Source organism: Aquarana catesbeiana, linkage group LG03, assembly GCF_042186555.1.
Source record: "Aquarana catesbeiana isolate 2022-GZ linkage group LG03, ASM4218655v1, whole genome shotgun sequence".
NCBI classification, from domain to species: domain Eukaryota; kingdom Metazoa; phylum Chordata; class Amphibia; order Anura; family Ranidae; genus Aquarana; species Aquarana catesbeiana.
In genome coordinates, this window is record NC_133326.1 from 436,913,930 (window position 1) to 436,932,060 (window position 18,131).

The 18,131-nt window shown below is 43.8% G+C and overlaps 1 protein-coding gene across 1 annotated transcript in view; it reads left to right on the top strand.

Moving 5' to 3' along the window:
- The window catches only part of STING1 (stimulator of interferon response cGAMP interactor 1), a 239,718-nt gene that overhangs the window by 163,845 nt on the left and 57,742 nt on the right, over positions 1 to 18,131 (top strand). The window contains exon 6 of the mRNA XM_073620792.1: positions 1,788 to 1,974. Coding sequence (XP_073476893.1) covers positions 1,788 to 1,974 — 187 coding nt within the window. The remainder of the gene's footprint in view (positions 1 to 1,787; positions 1,975 to 18,131) is intronic.

Below are 18,131 nucleotides of genomic sequence, written 5' to 3' on the forward strand. Positions count from 1 at the left end.
TTGGATAAACTGCCTCAGCTGAACTAGGAGTGACAGGTACTAATTGCAACAAGATCCAGAGTATGGCCCTAGCAGAACTGTGCAAAGCTGGAAAGCAGGCTGAAAGGAACTGAAGTATGGCTCAGAGGCAAAGTAACAGAAGCACTAAACAGGCAGTCATAGGTTCAATACCTCTTAGAGCCACTTGGGGCGTGACCACGCCTGGCCGTCTGCATGGCACAGTAGGGACCGTGGCAAGTGTACTGCACTAGCAAGGTAGTCGACTTGCCCAGGCTGAGGAAAAGTTACATTTCTGTACTTCAGTTCCTGGGCTTTTGGTCTTGGGCCAGCCCTCCACTCTGTGTGATACATAAATAGGGAGATGGTCTGGTTCAGGGGGCCTTCAGAGTCTGGCAGGAGCCTGAGAATAAGAAAACACACCAGCACATGGAACCCGGGAGCACAAGAATCAGTATGTAATCAGCGCAAGATGCCGGTGTTTTAATGGACACTACCAGTCATTGGAGATCGCCAGCTATAGACTCCCACCTGTAAAGGTATGCCTGGGCAGCCACCTCCGTTAGTCAGTCTAGGGTCTGGACTTTGCTATGCTCGTTGTCTGTTCTGCCATTAGAAGTTACAGTAAAAGTTGCCAAACTGTTCTAAGCCAGATCTGAAGTAATTCAAAGGGGTGCCTGATGGTCTCTGGCGTATAAAAGAACAGGGTCAGTAAAGCACATGTGGGGTATGAAGCAAGGTCGCTACAAAAGGGATAACTTGGCAACACAAGTGGAGGAGAAATGTAATCGCTATGGGTAACCAAGAACTAGTGTAAGGTGCAAAGCAGCCGGTCATAAAGCATGGTACATGGCATGGCGTATGGTCTTCAAATTGCTACAAAGGGAGTCGGTGATCTGGCTTCCTCCCAGCAGTCAGTTCCCTGGAGGTATTGGGACAAACTTGCGTTACAGAGACCCATAGCTTGTCTGCATGGTACGGGAGAGTAAAAGAGTAAAGTAAGTGCACTCATGAGGTTCGCACGAGGTGCACGGCGGGACCCCATTTTGTCACTGGGAGTGAGGTGGCAGAAGTACACTGGACTGCAGGAGAGAGCATGGGCTTAGCAGTGTCCCTCTTAATTGCAATCAAGCAAGGTGTGTAGTAACATGGGACAGCACTTTTACAGAAGGGCTCTGGGTAAATAACTGCTGCACACAGTGTATGGCTCATCTCTAAGCTGGGGTACCACATGAATGAGGTCCTTGCCTGGTCCTGGGCATTGATGAGCGCACACACAGTAAAAGGTACCCCCATGTGCAGGGCAGGTTGCCTCACCCACATGTATACCTACTTGACTTCTGTAGGCATTATTAGAATGCTTCTGCAGAGCAGTCTTCTTCCAAAAATCATTCTTTATTAAAGAGTTCTTCAAGTTTTCTGTGTTTCATTCAATATACAAACATAAGTTCAACAGTTACAGAGCTGAACAGTGTGGTATACACTACAGGAAGAGTGGAAGAAGGATGTCTTCAGTCCACTTGTCAATTTATGCATAATAGATATTCAACATAAAATATAGAATAGTAGTACATAATGTAATTACATGAAATCAAATGAAAATACAGTTTAATTGTAGAGAAGATGTACATTTATTAATGCATTTTCAGTAAGAATACCATCCTCTATCCATTTATCATCAGACTTATGAAAAACACATTTTCAAATTGTTGGAAATGTTGTGGTGTTTTGTGGTGGTGGCAGTGTATAAGATGGGCTGCTCTGTTGATTGCCTCCAATTTTTTTTCCAGCCATACTACTGTATTGTGGAATATGCTACACCTTTAGCATCCCTGTATGAAATGTCAGATGTAACGAGTGCTGCCTTCAGTAAAGAAGATCGCATTGAACAGGCCAAACTCTTTTGTCGCACTCTGGAGAACATCCTTGAAAATTCACTGCAATGCCGAGATGCTTTTCGATTAGTCATTTATGATGGTAAAGTAATCAATCTGTTTGGGGTATATCAAAGTTGGGTTGAGGAGTGTACTGGATGTGTTTGCAAACTACAATATTTATAATCTCATCTGGTTTTGCTAATGTTGAACTCAGTGAAGAAATAATAACTTTATTGTCATTATATAAACATACAAAATTTCCATGTGCTTTCTTTGAATGGCTCATTAAATAATTAATAGGGATAGGTCGAAGTCTATGGGACATGAACTGTAAAAATCAAAAGTGCCCACTTTAAAGGCTTATATGCAGTTAATTGGGCATACAATGGTTATGGGGGTTCAGGTACTGCCCTGGGGGACACGTATTAATGAAAAAAAAGTTTGTGAAAAAGTAATTTTTAAATGAGCAATGATTTACTGATGCTTAAAGTGAAAGCATAAAAATGAGAAATAACAATAAAAATGAAAAATTCCTTTCAATATTGTGCCTGGGGGGTCCCCTTAGTCAACCTGTAAAGTGGCACATCTGTACTGTGTATAGAAGCTGCTGCAGCAAGAATTGCATTTATAAAGCCAAAAAATGAAATTTTACTTGCAAGCTTTATTTATATTGTAAACAACGGCTTGGGGAGCCAGTCTGTATGATGAGCCCGCAATGTAGTGCACTGAGAACAAGATTAGAGATTTTTTGGATAAATTCTGGTGTCTCTTCCGCAGACTTTGGATAGAAGTAACAGGTGCAGAAAAACTGATATTTGGGTGTCAAAGGTAACCTCACACCGTAAACCCTATAGAGGTACTCTTGATGAAAGCAAGAATTGCCTTGCTGTCAAAAAATTAAATGATATGCACCGTCAAACAGGTGCGGAAAAATTGGTGTTTGGGTGTTGGAGGTCAAATAAAACCAAAGGAATTTCCAAACTCAACTTACCAATTAGCCTGCGATCAACCGAATTGACCTGTCAGCCAGTTGACCTGAACAGTATGCGTTAAAAACAGGGGTTTAGTTGCACACATTTGCAAATACATGCGTAAGCTGCAGGCCCCGACAAGGCACAATGTATCATGTAGACCCTACCTCTAACTTTTAGGAGTCTCTACAGTGGGAGCACATGTATTCTGATGGATAGATGACAGGCAGGTGACTGGATTTAAAGATGCAGGAACACACTGAACACCCAGCACATTGCACTATGGCAGTAAAGGTGTCAGTGCATTTCCTGACCAATTGGGTATCAGAGGTGCCTTCACACAATAAGACTGTAGAGGTAATCTTGATGAAAGCAAGAATTGGCCTTGCTGTCAAAAATTTAAATGATATGCACCTGTCAAACAGGTGTGGAAAAATTGGTCTTTGGGTGTCAGTCGTGCCTTCACACTGTAACCCTATAGAGGTAATCTTGATGAAAGCAAGAATTGGCCTTGCTGTGAAAAATGGAAATGATATGCACTTGTCAAACAGGTGCGGAAAAATTGGTCTTTGGGTGTTAATTATGACCTTGAAACCTAAACCCACAACGCTAGGCAGCCTAGACGTCTTGCAGAGATTCCACATCCCAAAAACACTTAATCAGCAACATTGGCATCAGGGGATTCATAACCGCTGGTAATCCAGGACTGATTCATTTTGACAAATGTCAGATGATCCACGGAGTCTGTGGACAGACACGCTCTATCATCGGTAACAAAACCTCCAGCAGCACAGAATGCCCATTTGCAAAGCACGCTGGATGCAGGGCAGCCCAGCAGCTCAATTTCATACTGGGTAAGTTCTGACCAGTTGTCTATTCTCTTGACCCAGTAACCCAGTGGATCGTCCATTGGAAAGCTCTCCATCTCTATTTTTTCCACTAGATAATTGTCCACCATCTGATGCAGACACTCCCAATGGGATGTGGAAGCTGACAGCCCTGGGTGGTAAAGACTAAAAAAAATTGTGGAATCAATCACTTAGGCGGCCCCCTTCTCCACCGCTCCTCTCTTGACCAACAGAAGCCTCAAAATTAAGTTTTCCACAACACTGTAACCTACCATAGACAGTAAAAGTGTTAGATAAACTCCTCTTTAAGGTGTCTTCAAGAGATTTCATCTTCTGAACCCTCTGTGGGGACGGGATGAGTTCTGAGATTTTCACAGTGTAATGGTGGTCAAGGAGGGTTGCCAACTAATAGTAATCCTTCTCCTTGTTGCCACGTATTCTTGGGTCCTTTTGCAGGCTTTAAAGCAGGAGGGAGCCCATGCACCGCAAGTTTGCGGAGGCATATGAAGCAGACTCCTTGAGGTTACTGAGGATTACAGTATCTGGAACTGTCTCCTCCCAGCCATGGCGTCATGGTTATGCAATAGTTTCTCTGTCAGCTTACCTGTCCCAATGTGTTCATCTCTAAAGACCAGCTGCCACTCACCTGACTGGTTTTATAACCTCTCCTCTAAGCATGGCCCCACCCCAGGCCCTATCAGGGAACCCTATATTAACCTGTGCACTGCAAGCCAGCAGTGCTGATCAACCATTGTGTGTTAGCCTCCATGTGTACTTGCTGTGTTTCCTATGTCTGATTCCATTTACCGACTTTGGCCTGTTCTTAACTATTCCTGTCTGCTCGTGACCCTGATCTTTGGCGTGTCCCTGACCATCCCTGTTTGCCTGTGACCCTGAACCTTGGCGTGAACTCTGTTGTCCTTTTCTGCTTGTGGCCCCGACCTTGGCTTGTCACTTACTTTCCTTGTTGTTCCAGCCTGCTGCCTCCTTCCTCTTCTCCTGTAGTCTACCGTGAGCGTGAGCTGTGAGACCCTGGGGGCCGCGACCTGGAGCCAGACTGCAGCGCAGTCCATCCTCACCGCTAGAGGCTCTGGTGAACATCTGCTGGCTCTTAGACTCCACGCCCTGGGGAATCTATGCTCTAGCTCCCAGTGGCATCTGTGTCAGTGATCCAGTAGACCTGCTTCCTGAACCTCACAGGGTTCAATCCGCAGCAGTCAGTCCTAGGGTCCACTACCTTAGCGGTGTACTTCTGACTCCTACAGAGTGCATCTGTCACCTAGCCTCAAGGTGACCTGACACAAGGGTTCTGGGGATAAAAAACCAACTCTTAAGGTTTGACGTATGTCTTCCTCTGCTTCAATGCCTCCAAAACTGCCAGAATCCTCCTCCTCCCTCTCCTCTTGTGTGTTCTGTGGCATAGGAAGAATGGTGTCTGCATAAAGTGGGCCTTGAGAGGAAAGGAAGTCCTCCTCTTCCTCCCGCTGCTCTGCCTCCAGTGCCCTGTCCATAATGCCATGCAGAGTCTTCTTCAGCAGGAACACAACAGGGATGTCACTGATGCATGCATTGTCACTGCTCACCATCCTTGTGGCCTCCTCAAATAGTGACAGTACAGGACAGGCCAGGAAATCAGGAAACCGGACTATCAGCGTGGTGGAACAGCAAGCAGGATCAGGAACCAGAAGGGACGTCAGCCAAGCGCGTCTTTAATATGTACACAGGAGAGAGTCTCTGGGTGTGTTGACCAGGGGAAAGCAGAGAGGATTGGATCTGAGCAGCTTAAGTAGCCAGCAGGACTGACAAGCAGGATATCATCACCAGGTGAGTCACTGTGGAAAGATTAGAGCTGGCAATTAACTGACAGCTGAGTGGACTGCTCTGAGAAGGAAGGGCTGAGCCCAGCCCTGACAGTACCCCCTCCTCAACGACCCCTCCCTCTCGGAGGACCACCAGCTTTGAGGAGAAAATGTCTATGGAAAGCATGGAGGGGGCATGTACGTCTGAGAATGAGACCCAAGAGCATTCCTCCAGACCGTACCTTTCCAATGAACCATGTACTATATGCAAAGGTGAAAAGGGTTTCTGATAAAGAAAACTGTAGAGGGTGTGCCACATCCCCAATGTACCAAGAAAGAGGAAAATACCTCCTAGGGTGGGGCTTTAAAGGCACTACCACATGGATGATAAGAAGTAGTAGAAAAATAGTGAACATTTATTAGAAAACATATATAAAATAATGCACATGACCATGGTCACAGTGTATACAAAAATGCAAAGAAAGAAGCTGACGCGTTTCAGAGATTAATGCTGTCTCCTTCATCAGGCGTTTTCACAGAAAATATTGTATCTATAAAATTTAAATGCAAAATAATCAACCATGATTGAACCCTTCCAAATAATACTGGATGATCATATACAGAATACTGAGGGTGTTGAAAGCTTACATCATAGACATTTGCATGTACAATAAGAGTATCCACATTAATTAAAAAAGAGAATGACATGTGGAATCCCTTGCTTATCCCGTCCACACGGTTGTTACTTCAGTTCAAGATGGATTTAGATGGGATAGAATAGCCAAGTGTTGTGTGGGGATCAAATCCCCAATCACATCAAAAAGAGTTGAGGTCTGGAAAACCAGATACAACAAAAGCAACATGTGTACTGAGGCCCGGCAAGCGGAAAATCTGGAAGAAAGGACATGTATAATAAAATAAAATGTATGTGTATAGAAGATATTCAAACTGCAACCCGGTAGGATGGACATACCTGAGCGAAGCAGTGACATCAATTACAGGCAGACAAGTTGGTAGGGACATGGGAGCACAGAGTGCTGTGGATCAATTCGGTGAGATAATGGCTGATGAAATCAACGTTGCCAGTTAATGGGGCGCCAAAAAAGAGAAATGAACAAAAAATATATATGTATAAGAGGAGTATATATGAGCTCAGGCGTACATATGTCTTGTAAGTCGAAGGCCCAGCTACATTGAATTACAAGGTTTCCCCAGATTACTCACTCTCAATGAATGTAGTCCAACGTCAGCCTCTCCAAGAGCATCCCGTCCATGGCCCTGTCTGTCTGTGAAATGAGCGTTTAAATAGCCCAGCACAGATGGCCACGATATCTACCTAATGCAGATCAGTTGTGTGTGGCCAGCCCTCTCCCAGGTTCCCAAAAAGGGCCTCCTGAGCAGCAGACGCTGTACACTGTTAAATTTCATGGGACACAAATGTGAAAAATCAAAAGTGCTAACTTTAAAGGCTTTTATGCGAGTTATTGCCATAAAAAGTGTTTGGGGACCCAGGTCCTGGCCTAGGGGACATGTATCAATGCAAAAAAAAGTTTTTAAAACAGACGTTTTTTTCGGGAGCAGTGATTTTAATAATGCTTAAAGTGAAACAATAAAATGAAATATTCCTTTAAATATCGTGCCTGGGGGTATCCTTAGTATGCCTGTAAAGTAGCGCATCTTTCCCATGTTTATCACAGTGCCACAGCAAAATTACATTTCTAAAGGAAAAAATGTCATTTAATACTGCTTCAAGGCTGTAATGTATTGTTGGATCCCGGCAATATAGATAAAAATACCCCCCAAAAAATGGCGTGGATATTACCCCCAAAATCCATACCAGGCCCTTCAGGTCCCTGCTGTGAAATATTCTATCAAAATTGTAATTACATGCCCCTGTTAAACAGGGGCAGAAAATTTGGGCCTTGGGTGAAGGTGGTGGTGTCCTAAACCAAAAATATTGTTGGAAGCTAGCATCATCAAGATTGAGGAGGAATAGAATAGTCAGCATAGGCAGTCTTCAAGGGATCCCACATCCATAGCAAATTCAATCAGTTACATCAGCATCAGGTGCTTAATAGCTGCTGATCCAAGACTGATTCATTTTTATGAATGTGAGCCTACCAATGGAGTCTGTGGACAGTCACACTCCTTGATCCGTTACAAACCCTCCAGCAGCACTGAATGTGCATTCAGAAAGCATGCTGGATGCAGGACAGGCCAGTAGCTCAATTGCAAATTGAGCAAGTTCTGGCCAGTAGTCCATCCTCAAGACCCAGTAACCCAGTGGATGCTCTGTTGGAAAAGTCTTCAAGTCTGCTCTTGCCCCTAGATATGGCGATGGTTGCTTGAACCAATCAGACCTTGGCACTGAGGACTGAAAAATTGTTTAAAGGCATCAATCAGCCGCCCACCTTCTCCACTGCTCTTCCTTTGACGGAACGAAGCCTCAGCAACACGTTGTCCAGCACCAGGAAATTGTAACCTCCCAGGGTCTGCAAATGCATTGCACAAACCTTTCTTCAAGGCCTCCTGAAGATGTTTCATCCTCTGCTCCCTCTGCAAAGGCAAGATGAGTTCTGCAACCTTACCCTTGTAACGTGGATCAATAAGGGTTGCCAGCCAGTAATGACCCCTCCTCTTGATACCACAAATGCTAGGGTCCTTTCTCAGGCTTTGCAGAATCAGGGAGGCCATGCAGCGTAAGTTTGCAGAGGCATTCAGTTCTGAGACCTCTGGGTCATTAAGGATGACATTGTCAGGAACTACCTCCTCCCAGCCACGTACAACTCCTTGGGTTTCTGGGGACTGAAAACCATCCCTTGAAGACTGCTGCTGAGTGTTATTCTCTACATCCATGCTGACACAATCCTCCACCTCCTCCTCTTCTTCCTGTGTGTTTGGTGGGTCCGCAGGAAATGCTATCTGGATAAAGGGGGCCTTAAGAGGTAAGGAAGTCCTCCTATTCCTCCCGCTGTTCTGCCTCAAGTGCCCTGTCCATGATTCCACGAAGCGTGTGCTCCAACAGGAAGACTAGAGGGACAGTGTCACTGATGCATGCATTCTCGCTGCTCACCATCCTTGTGGCCTCCTCAAATGGTGACAGGACAGTGCATGTGTGACGGGAGGGCCCGTGGAACCAAGAATCCCTTGGAAAGGTTGGGAAACCCATGTTTCAGCTCCCCATGCACCTCTTATGTCTAAGTCACCCTGTGCCATCCTGGCACAGGGTGACTGAGAAAATGTATCTTGGACTACTTAAAATGGGACAGAAATATTTATTCACAACATCTCCCAGGATATATGTAAAGACTATTCTTGGTTTGTTGGATTCTGAACTCAACATGTTAGTTGAGAGAGCTGATCACATTGGCCTCTGTACAATGTAGGAGACAGGCCAACTAGCTCCTGCTATTGTGTGAAGGTGGCCTGTGTTTATACTTATGATAATGTATAATCTACTGTGTGAAGCTCGGTGACAACAAGTCTGACCTGTAGTGAAATCCTGATTAATCATAACAATGCCCAGGAAGGCACGAAGTCACATCTGCTGCTTTAAGGGATTAGTTAATTAGCTTGTGTTAATTAGGTTTCTGGTTACAGGTGTACTGTTAGAGTAATATGAGCAGGAGGGGGGACCTCCTTTTCTACTGTATATAAGACTTGTATTTTGGTTCTAATAAACAGTCCATGTAAAGCAACTAAACAAGTATCATCTTGTTTTGTGCTTGTGAGCGGTTGGAATATCTGATATCTATATTCAAACTGGGAGGAAGTGGTATATGATGAAAGCACTCAAGAGGAGTGTGGGACATTTCGTTACAGCACGCATCCTTGATCAGTAGCCACTGTCGTGAAACCAAGCTCCCCTGACCCTCCAGGTGCCATACTTGCACAGGTACTCATTAATGGCCCTCTGCTGTGTGTGCAGCTGCTGCAGCATTGTCAGTGATGTTCCACCTGGTGGGTATGTCACAAATGAGGCGGTTGGTGGGCAGGTTGCATTCCCTTTGAATGTCAGCCAGCTGAGCACTGGCATTGTATGACCGGCCGAAATGACCACAGACTTTTCTGGCCTGCCTCAGGAGATCCTGTAAGCCTGGTTACCTGCTCAAGAACCGCTGCACCACCAAATTCAGGACGTGTGCCAAAAATGGAACATGGGTCAAGTGTCGGAGAGAAGGTTGGTACCATTGTCGCATATAACCATTCCTGGCTGAAGCATGCATGGCGTCAACCACCTCTGAGATGGCCTTGCAGAGCTGACAGAATCTCTGCCCTAGTGTGGCTCCTGTCTCCTAGGCAGACCAACTCAAGCACCGCATGGCATCTTTTACCCTGACTGCTTGCATAGCCCCTTGAACGCTTACGGAGCACCGCTGGTTCAGAGGACAAATCTGCAGAAGAGGTCATAGAGGAAGAAGAAGAGGAGGGGGTGGATGAGAGAGCTGTGGCAGAATCACCACTAGCATTTTGGAGGCATGGTGGCAGAACAAGCTCCAACAACACTGAACCCTGTTCTGCATCCTTCCCAGCTGCCAGCAGAGTTACCCAGTGCGCCGTGAAGGAAAAGTAATGTCCCTGCCCATGCCTGCTGGACCATGAGTCAGCAGTAATATGAACCTTACTGCTCACCGCCTTGTCCAACGAGGCTAAAACATTGCCTTCCACATGCCGGTAGAGAGCCTTCAGTGAAAAGAAATGGCATTTTGGAACCTGCCACTGAGGTACAGCACATTCCACAAATTCACAAAAGGGGGCAGCGTCTACCAGCTGAAAAGGCAGCTGTTGCAGTGTTAGCAATTTGGCCAACCTAGCATTTAGACGCTGAGCATGTGGATGGCTGGGACCGAATTTCTTTTTATGGTTCAGCAACTGGGGTAGGGAAATTTGCCTGCTAAAATCAGATGGTGGTGTACCGCCAGCAGATTGACTACAAGTATTTGGGACACCTATTGCTATACCTTCATTCCTCTCAGTGCAGGTTTTTGAGAGGACTAGAGGTATAGTAGGGTTGGAGATCCCAGATGAGGAGCAAGGAGAAGTCCGCCTTTTTCTTTGATGTGGGTCTTTCAAGTGCTGTTGCCAACAGACTGCATGGCAGGTCGTCATATGTCTGGGCAAGCATGTGGTGCCCAAGTGGCTGCTGTTCTGGCTATGGTTGATCCACTTCAGACATTGGTTGCAAACAGCAATGGTGCGATCTGCTGCACACGTGACTAAAAAGGCCCACACCAAGGAACTTTTAAAAGTCAGCGGGAAGTCAGCAGCGCCCTGAACCTGTGGAGCTCTGCGGTGTGATGCAATAGGGTGGCTGCCCTTAAGCTGCCCCCTAGAGGATATCCTGCCTCGTTGGAGTTGTGCCTCCTCCTCCTCCTCTCAGGCACCCAAGTACAGTCAGTGACCTCGTCATCCCCACCCTCCTCGTCACTGTAGCAAACTTGGTAGTATGCTGCAGCTGGGGGAACATGACTGCCAGTTTATTGTCATTCTTGGGCACCCCCTCTCTTTAGGCTCACGTTACTCCCTTCCTCAACCTGGGAACCAACATCGGAGCCTTCAAATCGCTGCGCATCCTCCAGCAGCATGTACCCGACACTGTGGTCGAATAATTCTGGGGACTCCTCCGTGCATGATGGTGGGGCTACGGAAGGAGTTACTGTGGAATAGGCTGCTTTGGCAGCTGCATTGGAAATCAAACTATTCTGAGCCTGTGTGACAGAGGGTGAGGATGGCTTTTTTTTCCACTCCACCAAGTCTTCTGCATGTTCTGGCTTAATAACATGGCCAGCAGCAGAAAATAAGGACAAGCGTGCCATACGGCCACCTGTAGAGGATTCATCATGTCCTCGACCACCACTGTTGACTGTAGACACAGAGGCTGCTTGCCCTCTTTTAGTGGCCTGTGAGTGTCTGCCTCTCCTTGGTGGCCTTCTGGACATTATGTATTTTTTGTTTTGCAACACCACACTACACTGTTTTAGATACTGTGTACACCAACCAAAGTGTATTAGAAACGGTACACACTGCATTAGATACTGTGTACACCACCTGCACTGTATTAGCAACTGTACAACGACTGCACTGTATTGTATACTGTGTGCATCACCAGAAGTGTAGTAGAAACTGTACACACTGTATTAGATACTGTGTACACCGCCTGCAATTTATTAGAAACTGTACTACGGCTGTACTGTATTGTGTACTGTGTACACCACCAGAAGTGTATTTGAAACTGTATACACTGTATTAGATACTGTGTACACCGCCTGCAATGTATTAGCAACTGTATAGCAACTCCTACAGTGGCTGCACTGTATTGTATACTTTGTACACCGCCTAAAGTGTATTAGAATCTGTACACACTGTATTAGATACTATGTACACCTCCAGTACTGTATTAGCAACTGTACAGCAGCTGCACTGTATTGTATACTCTGTACACCACCAGAAGTGTAAACAAATTAATTAGGTAGGTCTGCGCTTAGGACGCGTGTGAAGGTTGCAGCCTCCCCCAAAAAAACCCCCGTAAGAGGGCTCTAGAATATATAGAATATAGATTTTATATATATATATATATATATATATATATATATATATATATATATATATATAGAAGATGTGAAGGGGCGAGGGGTGCTACCTATATGTCAAATAGTGCTCTACCAAATCACTCTATAGTGTCTAAGTATTAAAAGACAGTGTTATTGTGGACTAAATTATAACAAAACAGTTATCATAAAGGTGATAGTGTAATAGTTATCACACCTCACCTACCCCAGGTGAGTACTAAAACCCTCTAGGTGTGGACACCAATCCTACACAGGAGAGGTTGTCACCAAAAATATAATGGCTTACAAATTAGTGTATAAAACATCCAGGCATGAATATCACGATAGTATAGTGATCCTCTGCTTGTAATAGTGCGTATAGTGTCCAAACCCAGAAAAACTAAAAAGTTATAAAAAAAAAAAAAAAAAAAAAAAAAAAAAAAAATCGCACCAACATGTAATTATTGCACCATATACAAAAACATATAAGTGTATATATATAGTGTCCCAATCATAAAATCAAGGTGTATATAAACCCAAGATGCAAAAAAAGCCCCCAAAAAATGCAAAAAAAAAAAAAAAATCGCACCATAAAACAGAAAAAAATGCAAAAATCCAAAATTAAAAATTACACCAAGATGCAGTTTATTACACTGTGTACAAAGAACATATAGGTGCATTCATCCCAATGAAGGTGACTGTTCGTGTTTAGAGGAATTGTAGCAGGTGACTTTAGTGATCACAGACTCTTGACAGGTGACTTGCGTGCTCCTCCTCAAGGTCCCCACTCACCAGATCCTACTACCCCTACAGGGGTAATGCGTATGTAGCTCCTTAGGTTGGCAGGTAACCACTGGTGTCAGCCTTTGCAGTTCCTCGAGCAGCCTTGGGATATCCGGGTTGTGAAAGATGTCATTTTCATAATCCTCATAAAAAAGAGAAACTGGCTCTCATAGTGCAGTATAACCAAAACTTCCGTTTATTAAAAGATTATTTCAAAAAAATTTATAAAAGCAAACAGACAAAAAATGCAGTAAATACAGTGTAATGCCTAGTCCCATAGGGGCTGCACTAGCCGGTATAAAGCATAGGCAAACAAGCTGTAGGTGGACAGCATGCACTCTGGTTGCGTTCCACCCACTCGCTCAGCTTCTTGGAAGTCACGTGATGTGCGTAGTGATGCCGTACGCGTTACGTCATACACGTCTTCAGCGGCGATGTCTTACCACTGCACGTCACGTATTTTATAAGGGACGCCCACTTAACACCGACCTGCCCAGCTAATACTGGGAACCAGGAAACCCATGCATCGCATAATGATGTTAAATAGGTCCCCATCCCGGGGCGGACCAAATATGGTTTCAGGTGAAGGTAGATAATAATACACCCACTCTCCCTTGAAAACACCATAACCTTCATAAACACAATCAGTTAATACAGAGATCGGGGTAAATATAGCACTATAAGATAAATTTGTACCATTAGTTATAATCTAATTGCTCCAGAATCCCCCTAGTGGCTAAGGATAAAATCTAAAAAGCCAGATATTACCCAGTAAAACTGTCTAAATACCCATCAACCATTACTGATTTCACCCTTTGGCCCGTAAGGTGTAAAAAATGACACAGTGTAGGGTTAAGGATAAATGAAAATAAAGGTAAACATAGAATTACGAATAAAGGAAAAAAGTACCTATAGAGATATAAAAGAGGGAACTTGCTTGTAGCTTCAACAGTTACATGAAACATCCCATCCTCAATGGATGAGAAATTGTTCAATCGTTTCATAAGCTCAAGCCCCCACCATGTACAAGCAGGAAACCATGCCCAGACCTGGTCGGGAATGTTGAGCAATTCCCCTCCAGCTGTCCCTGCCATTCTTACCTTCTCTCACGCCATCAGATCCTCACGATCAGCCACGACATAAGATGCTGGGACGAGTTTCACCAGCACACATGAACCTCTTGCATTAGGTGGAACTACCGTATAAGCTGTAGATCCACATTAATACCAAACTAAAGTTTAAACACACTTGTGGGCTATCTAGTTATCCCAATACCAAAGCTGGCAAGAACCAAAGCTATTGTTAATTTTACCCTCTAGAAATGTATTGTTAAATTCTATTGACAAGTGTCTGTTTGGATTTTACTAGTTTGTCAAAACTTCTCATACCAATATGAACATCCTATATATCATTTATCGCTGTCATCGCTGGGGCACTAGAGCTTGGTGGAGACTCAGAGTAGACCCAACCATGTGTCTGTTCGCTCTCTTAGATAGTTGGAAAATACACTTTAAAAATATAAATAAACAAAGATACTCCTCATCCTTTGGTGTAGTATTGCAGCTTCTTGCAGTGGCTGGCCTGCTCTCGTCCCTCAAGCTTCTTTACAATGACCCAGTCACCTGGTTAGAAAGAATGTAAACTGGTGATTGTGTCAGGGTCCAGGAGGGACTCATGAACCCTGTGGTGGACCTTTTGAAGTAACAAACAAAGATACTCCTCAACCTTTGGTGTGGTTGAGCAGCTTCTTGCAGTGGCTGGCCTGGTCTCGTCTCTCAAGCTTCTTTACAATGACCCAGTCACCTTTTTAGAAAGAATATAAACTGGTTATTGTGTCAGGATCCAGGAGGGACTCATGAACCCTGTGGTGGACCTTTTGAAGTTCGTGTTACAGTGATTGCACCAACCCCATCAGCTGAGAATGTAGGTGACAGCTGCTGAGAGAAGTACAACTCTGGTTTTGGTTGACCTCAAAAAAAACCTCATATGGCAATAACTCAGACATGTGGGAACTTATTGACTGTGGTCACTGCATCTTACTATCTGGGGTGTAATACCTGGAACCATTGACAAAAAGGTTCCTATGGGAGCGTCCTTCACCAGACTGCTGATTCAAATTCCATCAAAGGAAGAAAGAAGAATTAGAGCAGTTAGTATTATTGGTTTGAAAATTTGTCATTCTCACCACTATCATCACCCAGTTTTCCTCCTCATTACAAACTGGAGGAAGACACGCAGGGTTTAGAATGGTGCAGAAAAAAAACAATGAAACAGTGAAATAGCCTATGATTCTTTTAACTTCTTATACACCTGCTTTCTATGTACATACACTTTCAGAAACTCCTTGGACCTGAAAAGATACTTATAAACAAACGTTATTACTCTATCCTTCATATTTAACCTGCAAAGAATGGTAAACAATACAACATTCATGTACATTGGTAAATTGTCACCGACATTCCCCAAAACCCACAATAACTAAACCCTTTGTAACCCTTACTTTCACGTTCTTACTAAAATACAACACCCACGACACGTAAGAGGGCTGTCGCGGTAGGTTCAAACATGTTCTTGTTACCACATACAAACATGAGACAAACATTTAGATACAAGTGTGGGGGAGATATTTCATAGTTCCCAAAACAAAAATGAAAAAACAAAATGACCAGATGGAATGCTACCTTCACTCTTTTAGTGATAGAAAAAAATACAATGGGAGAAACATGAGAGCATCTTGGAATCTTGTATGGACCAGCCACACAAAGTTCAAAAACAGGCCTGAGAATTTTTAATCACACAAACGTGTACTACACATTTATCAACTCATTCATCATTACAGATTTCTGAAGCCACAGCTGAACTACTTCCAAGGTATTTTTATTCTGGGGTCTTGTACTTCCAGACATCAAAAGTACCTTCCAAAGGAATACACCTTACTGTACCCTCTGACCATATCTGCCAATCTTTAAAGGGGTTTAATGGCCTTTTCCCCAAAACTAGACTTCATGTACTGTGCAACTGTCTGACTGTGGGAAGCCTCGCATTCCTTCCCTTGCACGAACTGCCATTGCCCATGGTGATTCGAATCGGCTTATCGTCTTACCCCTGCGTCCAGGGAAACCATTGCACCCCTTTAGGAGAGCACCACCCAGTGCCTTCTTCTACAGTGGATCGACAGACTACAACCACTATATCTGGTCCAGTCCCCCAACTAGAAACCCTAACCAAGGCGTCAACTCTATGGCTTGTTGTCCCAACACTTTTGGCACAGAACTACAGGGTACCACTCTTTTAACAACCAACTATTAACTATGCCAAATGATTCGTCAACAACCACAGATCAACCCCCAAATTATGTCTCTACCCCTCACAGTGTATGCAAACACAAGCGCATTGCGCTGTACGACCGTACACTGTGTCGCCAGACTAAACCGCACAGAACACTTACGTCTGCTTTCTCTACAGAACAGTGTGGCTTCTCTCTGTACCTAGATATTACAACAATATAGTGGATGCCTCCTGTTAGCTCTCTACCCAAAACTGTATGATAGTATAAACCTTACTTAAATTTAAAAATCAAAATGATTTTGTCCTTCCAAACACAAGTCAAAAGACTCCAAGCTCCTTCCACCAACTTCCTGTTGCATATCTGAAAGGAACTTCCTGTATCAATGGACAGGAAGAGGGAAGGGGGAGGGGAAGCCTAGTTTCTACTGCAGGCTATACAGTACAAAACCTCAGCTCTAAAAACCCAACTAACTGGTCCATTTAAATATCAATGAACAGGGAGAGGGAGGGGGAGGGGAAGCCTAGATTAATCTTCCCTGAACTTCTAAAACAATAAAACCCAAAACAATGAATTACCCTCTGAGAAACCCAAACATTTAAAAATAAAAATAACACACACCGCTAAAAGTACAAAAACTCAGCTAAAGCAAGTAACTTTAGTACAAAGTATATAAAAAGTACAAAAACAGAAAAGGGACTTTGGCACACAACAACGTTACATGAAACACTCAATAACACGGCTTCAAACTTACAATCTTGTTCCCAAAAAAGTTCATATACTTACTCTGGCATCAGCTTGCACGAGACGACATTGAGAACACAAACGGCAAACGGCAATCCTAGAAACCTGAGACCATCCAACCTACAGTGATGCTTGCATGATCTTTTCATCTCAAAACAAAAAGTGCTCCCCTCATGCTATTGTCTAGCTTATAGCAATGCATGGCCACTTGAATATGCGGCAGGCATTTTCAACTTAAAACCAAACTCTTTACTTAAAAATATTTTTACACTTATGGGCACATGTGTCTTGGTCCCATACAAAAGGTAAAAATCAAAATGTATCCATTTCTATTTCTCATATACATCACAAATATATTACACATAACTTTGTTCTGAAAGTTGGAAAGTCAACAGATACCCAGGACCATCAACAATACTGGTTGCCCCTCCCCCGTTCAGCCGCATGGCCACTTGAATATGCAGCAGCCATTTTCTCAGATCAAAGCTTTCAAAACTACTTCAATACAAACCATCTGTGTCTTGAGTCAGTTATATGATCTACTTGTCCCATACAATAGGTAATTATCACAATACTTATTAAACAACATACAGTTACTTACACATAACAAACATACACTAAAAATTCAGGCATTATACCAATAGACAAAAAATTTGTTCTTTTGCAAAGCAGAACCTTCCTAACACATCACACAGCCTAATGATCTGATTGTAAAGGAGGTTTTGTTCACTCTTACCATGGCCTGCCATCTTAACTGTCGTGGATATTCCACTGTACTCTTGCGCTATTAAGCGCCCATTCAGCCTTTTGGTATAATACTTCTTTAAATAACCCGTGTTACTTAACCCATATCTCCCGCTTTCCCCAGTAAACAGACATGACCATACTTACATCCTCTCAGCACAACTGCCTTGCCGAGCAGTTCACTGGTTCTTTTATTCAAAGACAACAAAAGAAATCACAAACAGGATGTCCTGGCTCCAAAAGCCAATCGCCTCCTACACAGGATGTGACCTCACAGGATATGACCAAATAAGGATATGACAATACAGGATGTAACACAGGATGTGAATGTCAGCACAGGAAAAATGAATTAATACAACAACCAATGAAACAATGATTACAATTCCTGCTGATGAGAGATTATCTGCAGGTGTATGCTCATAGCACCCTGCCTTTGGCCAATTATGGCTCACTTAGCAGAGTGCGCTGTGATTGGCCAAAGTATATAGGTCAGTTGCATGCTCTGGCCAATCATCATATAGCAATGCACTGCGA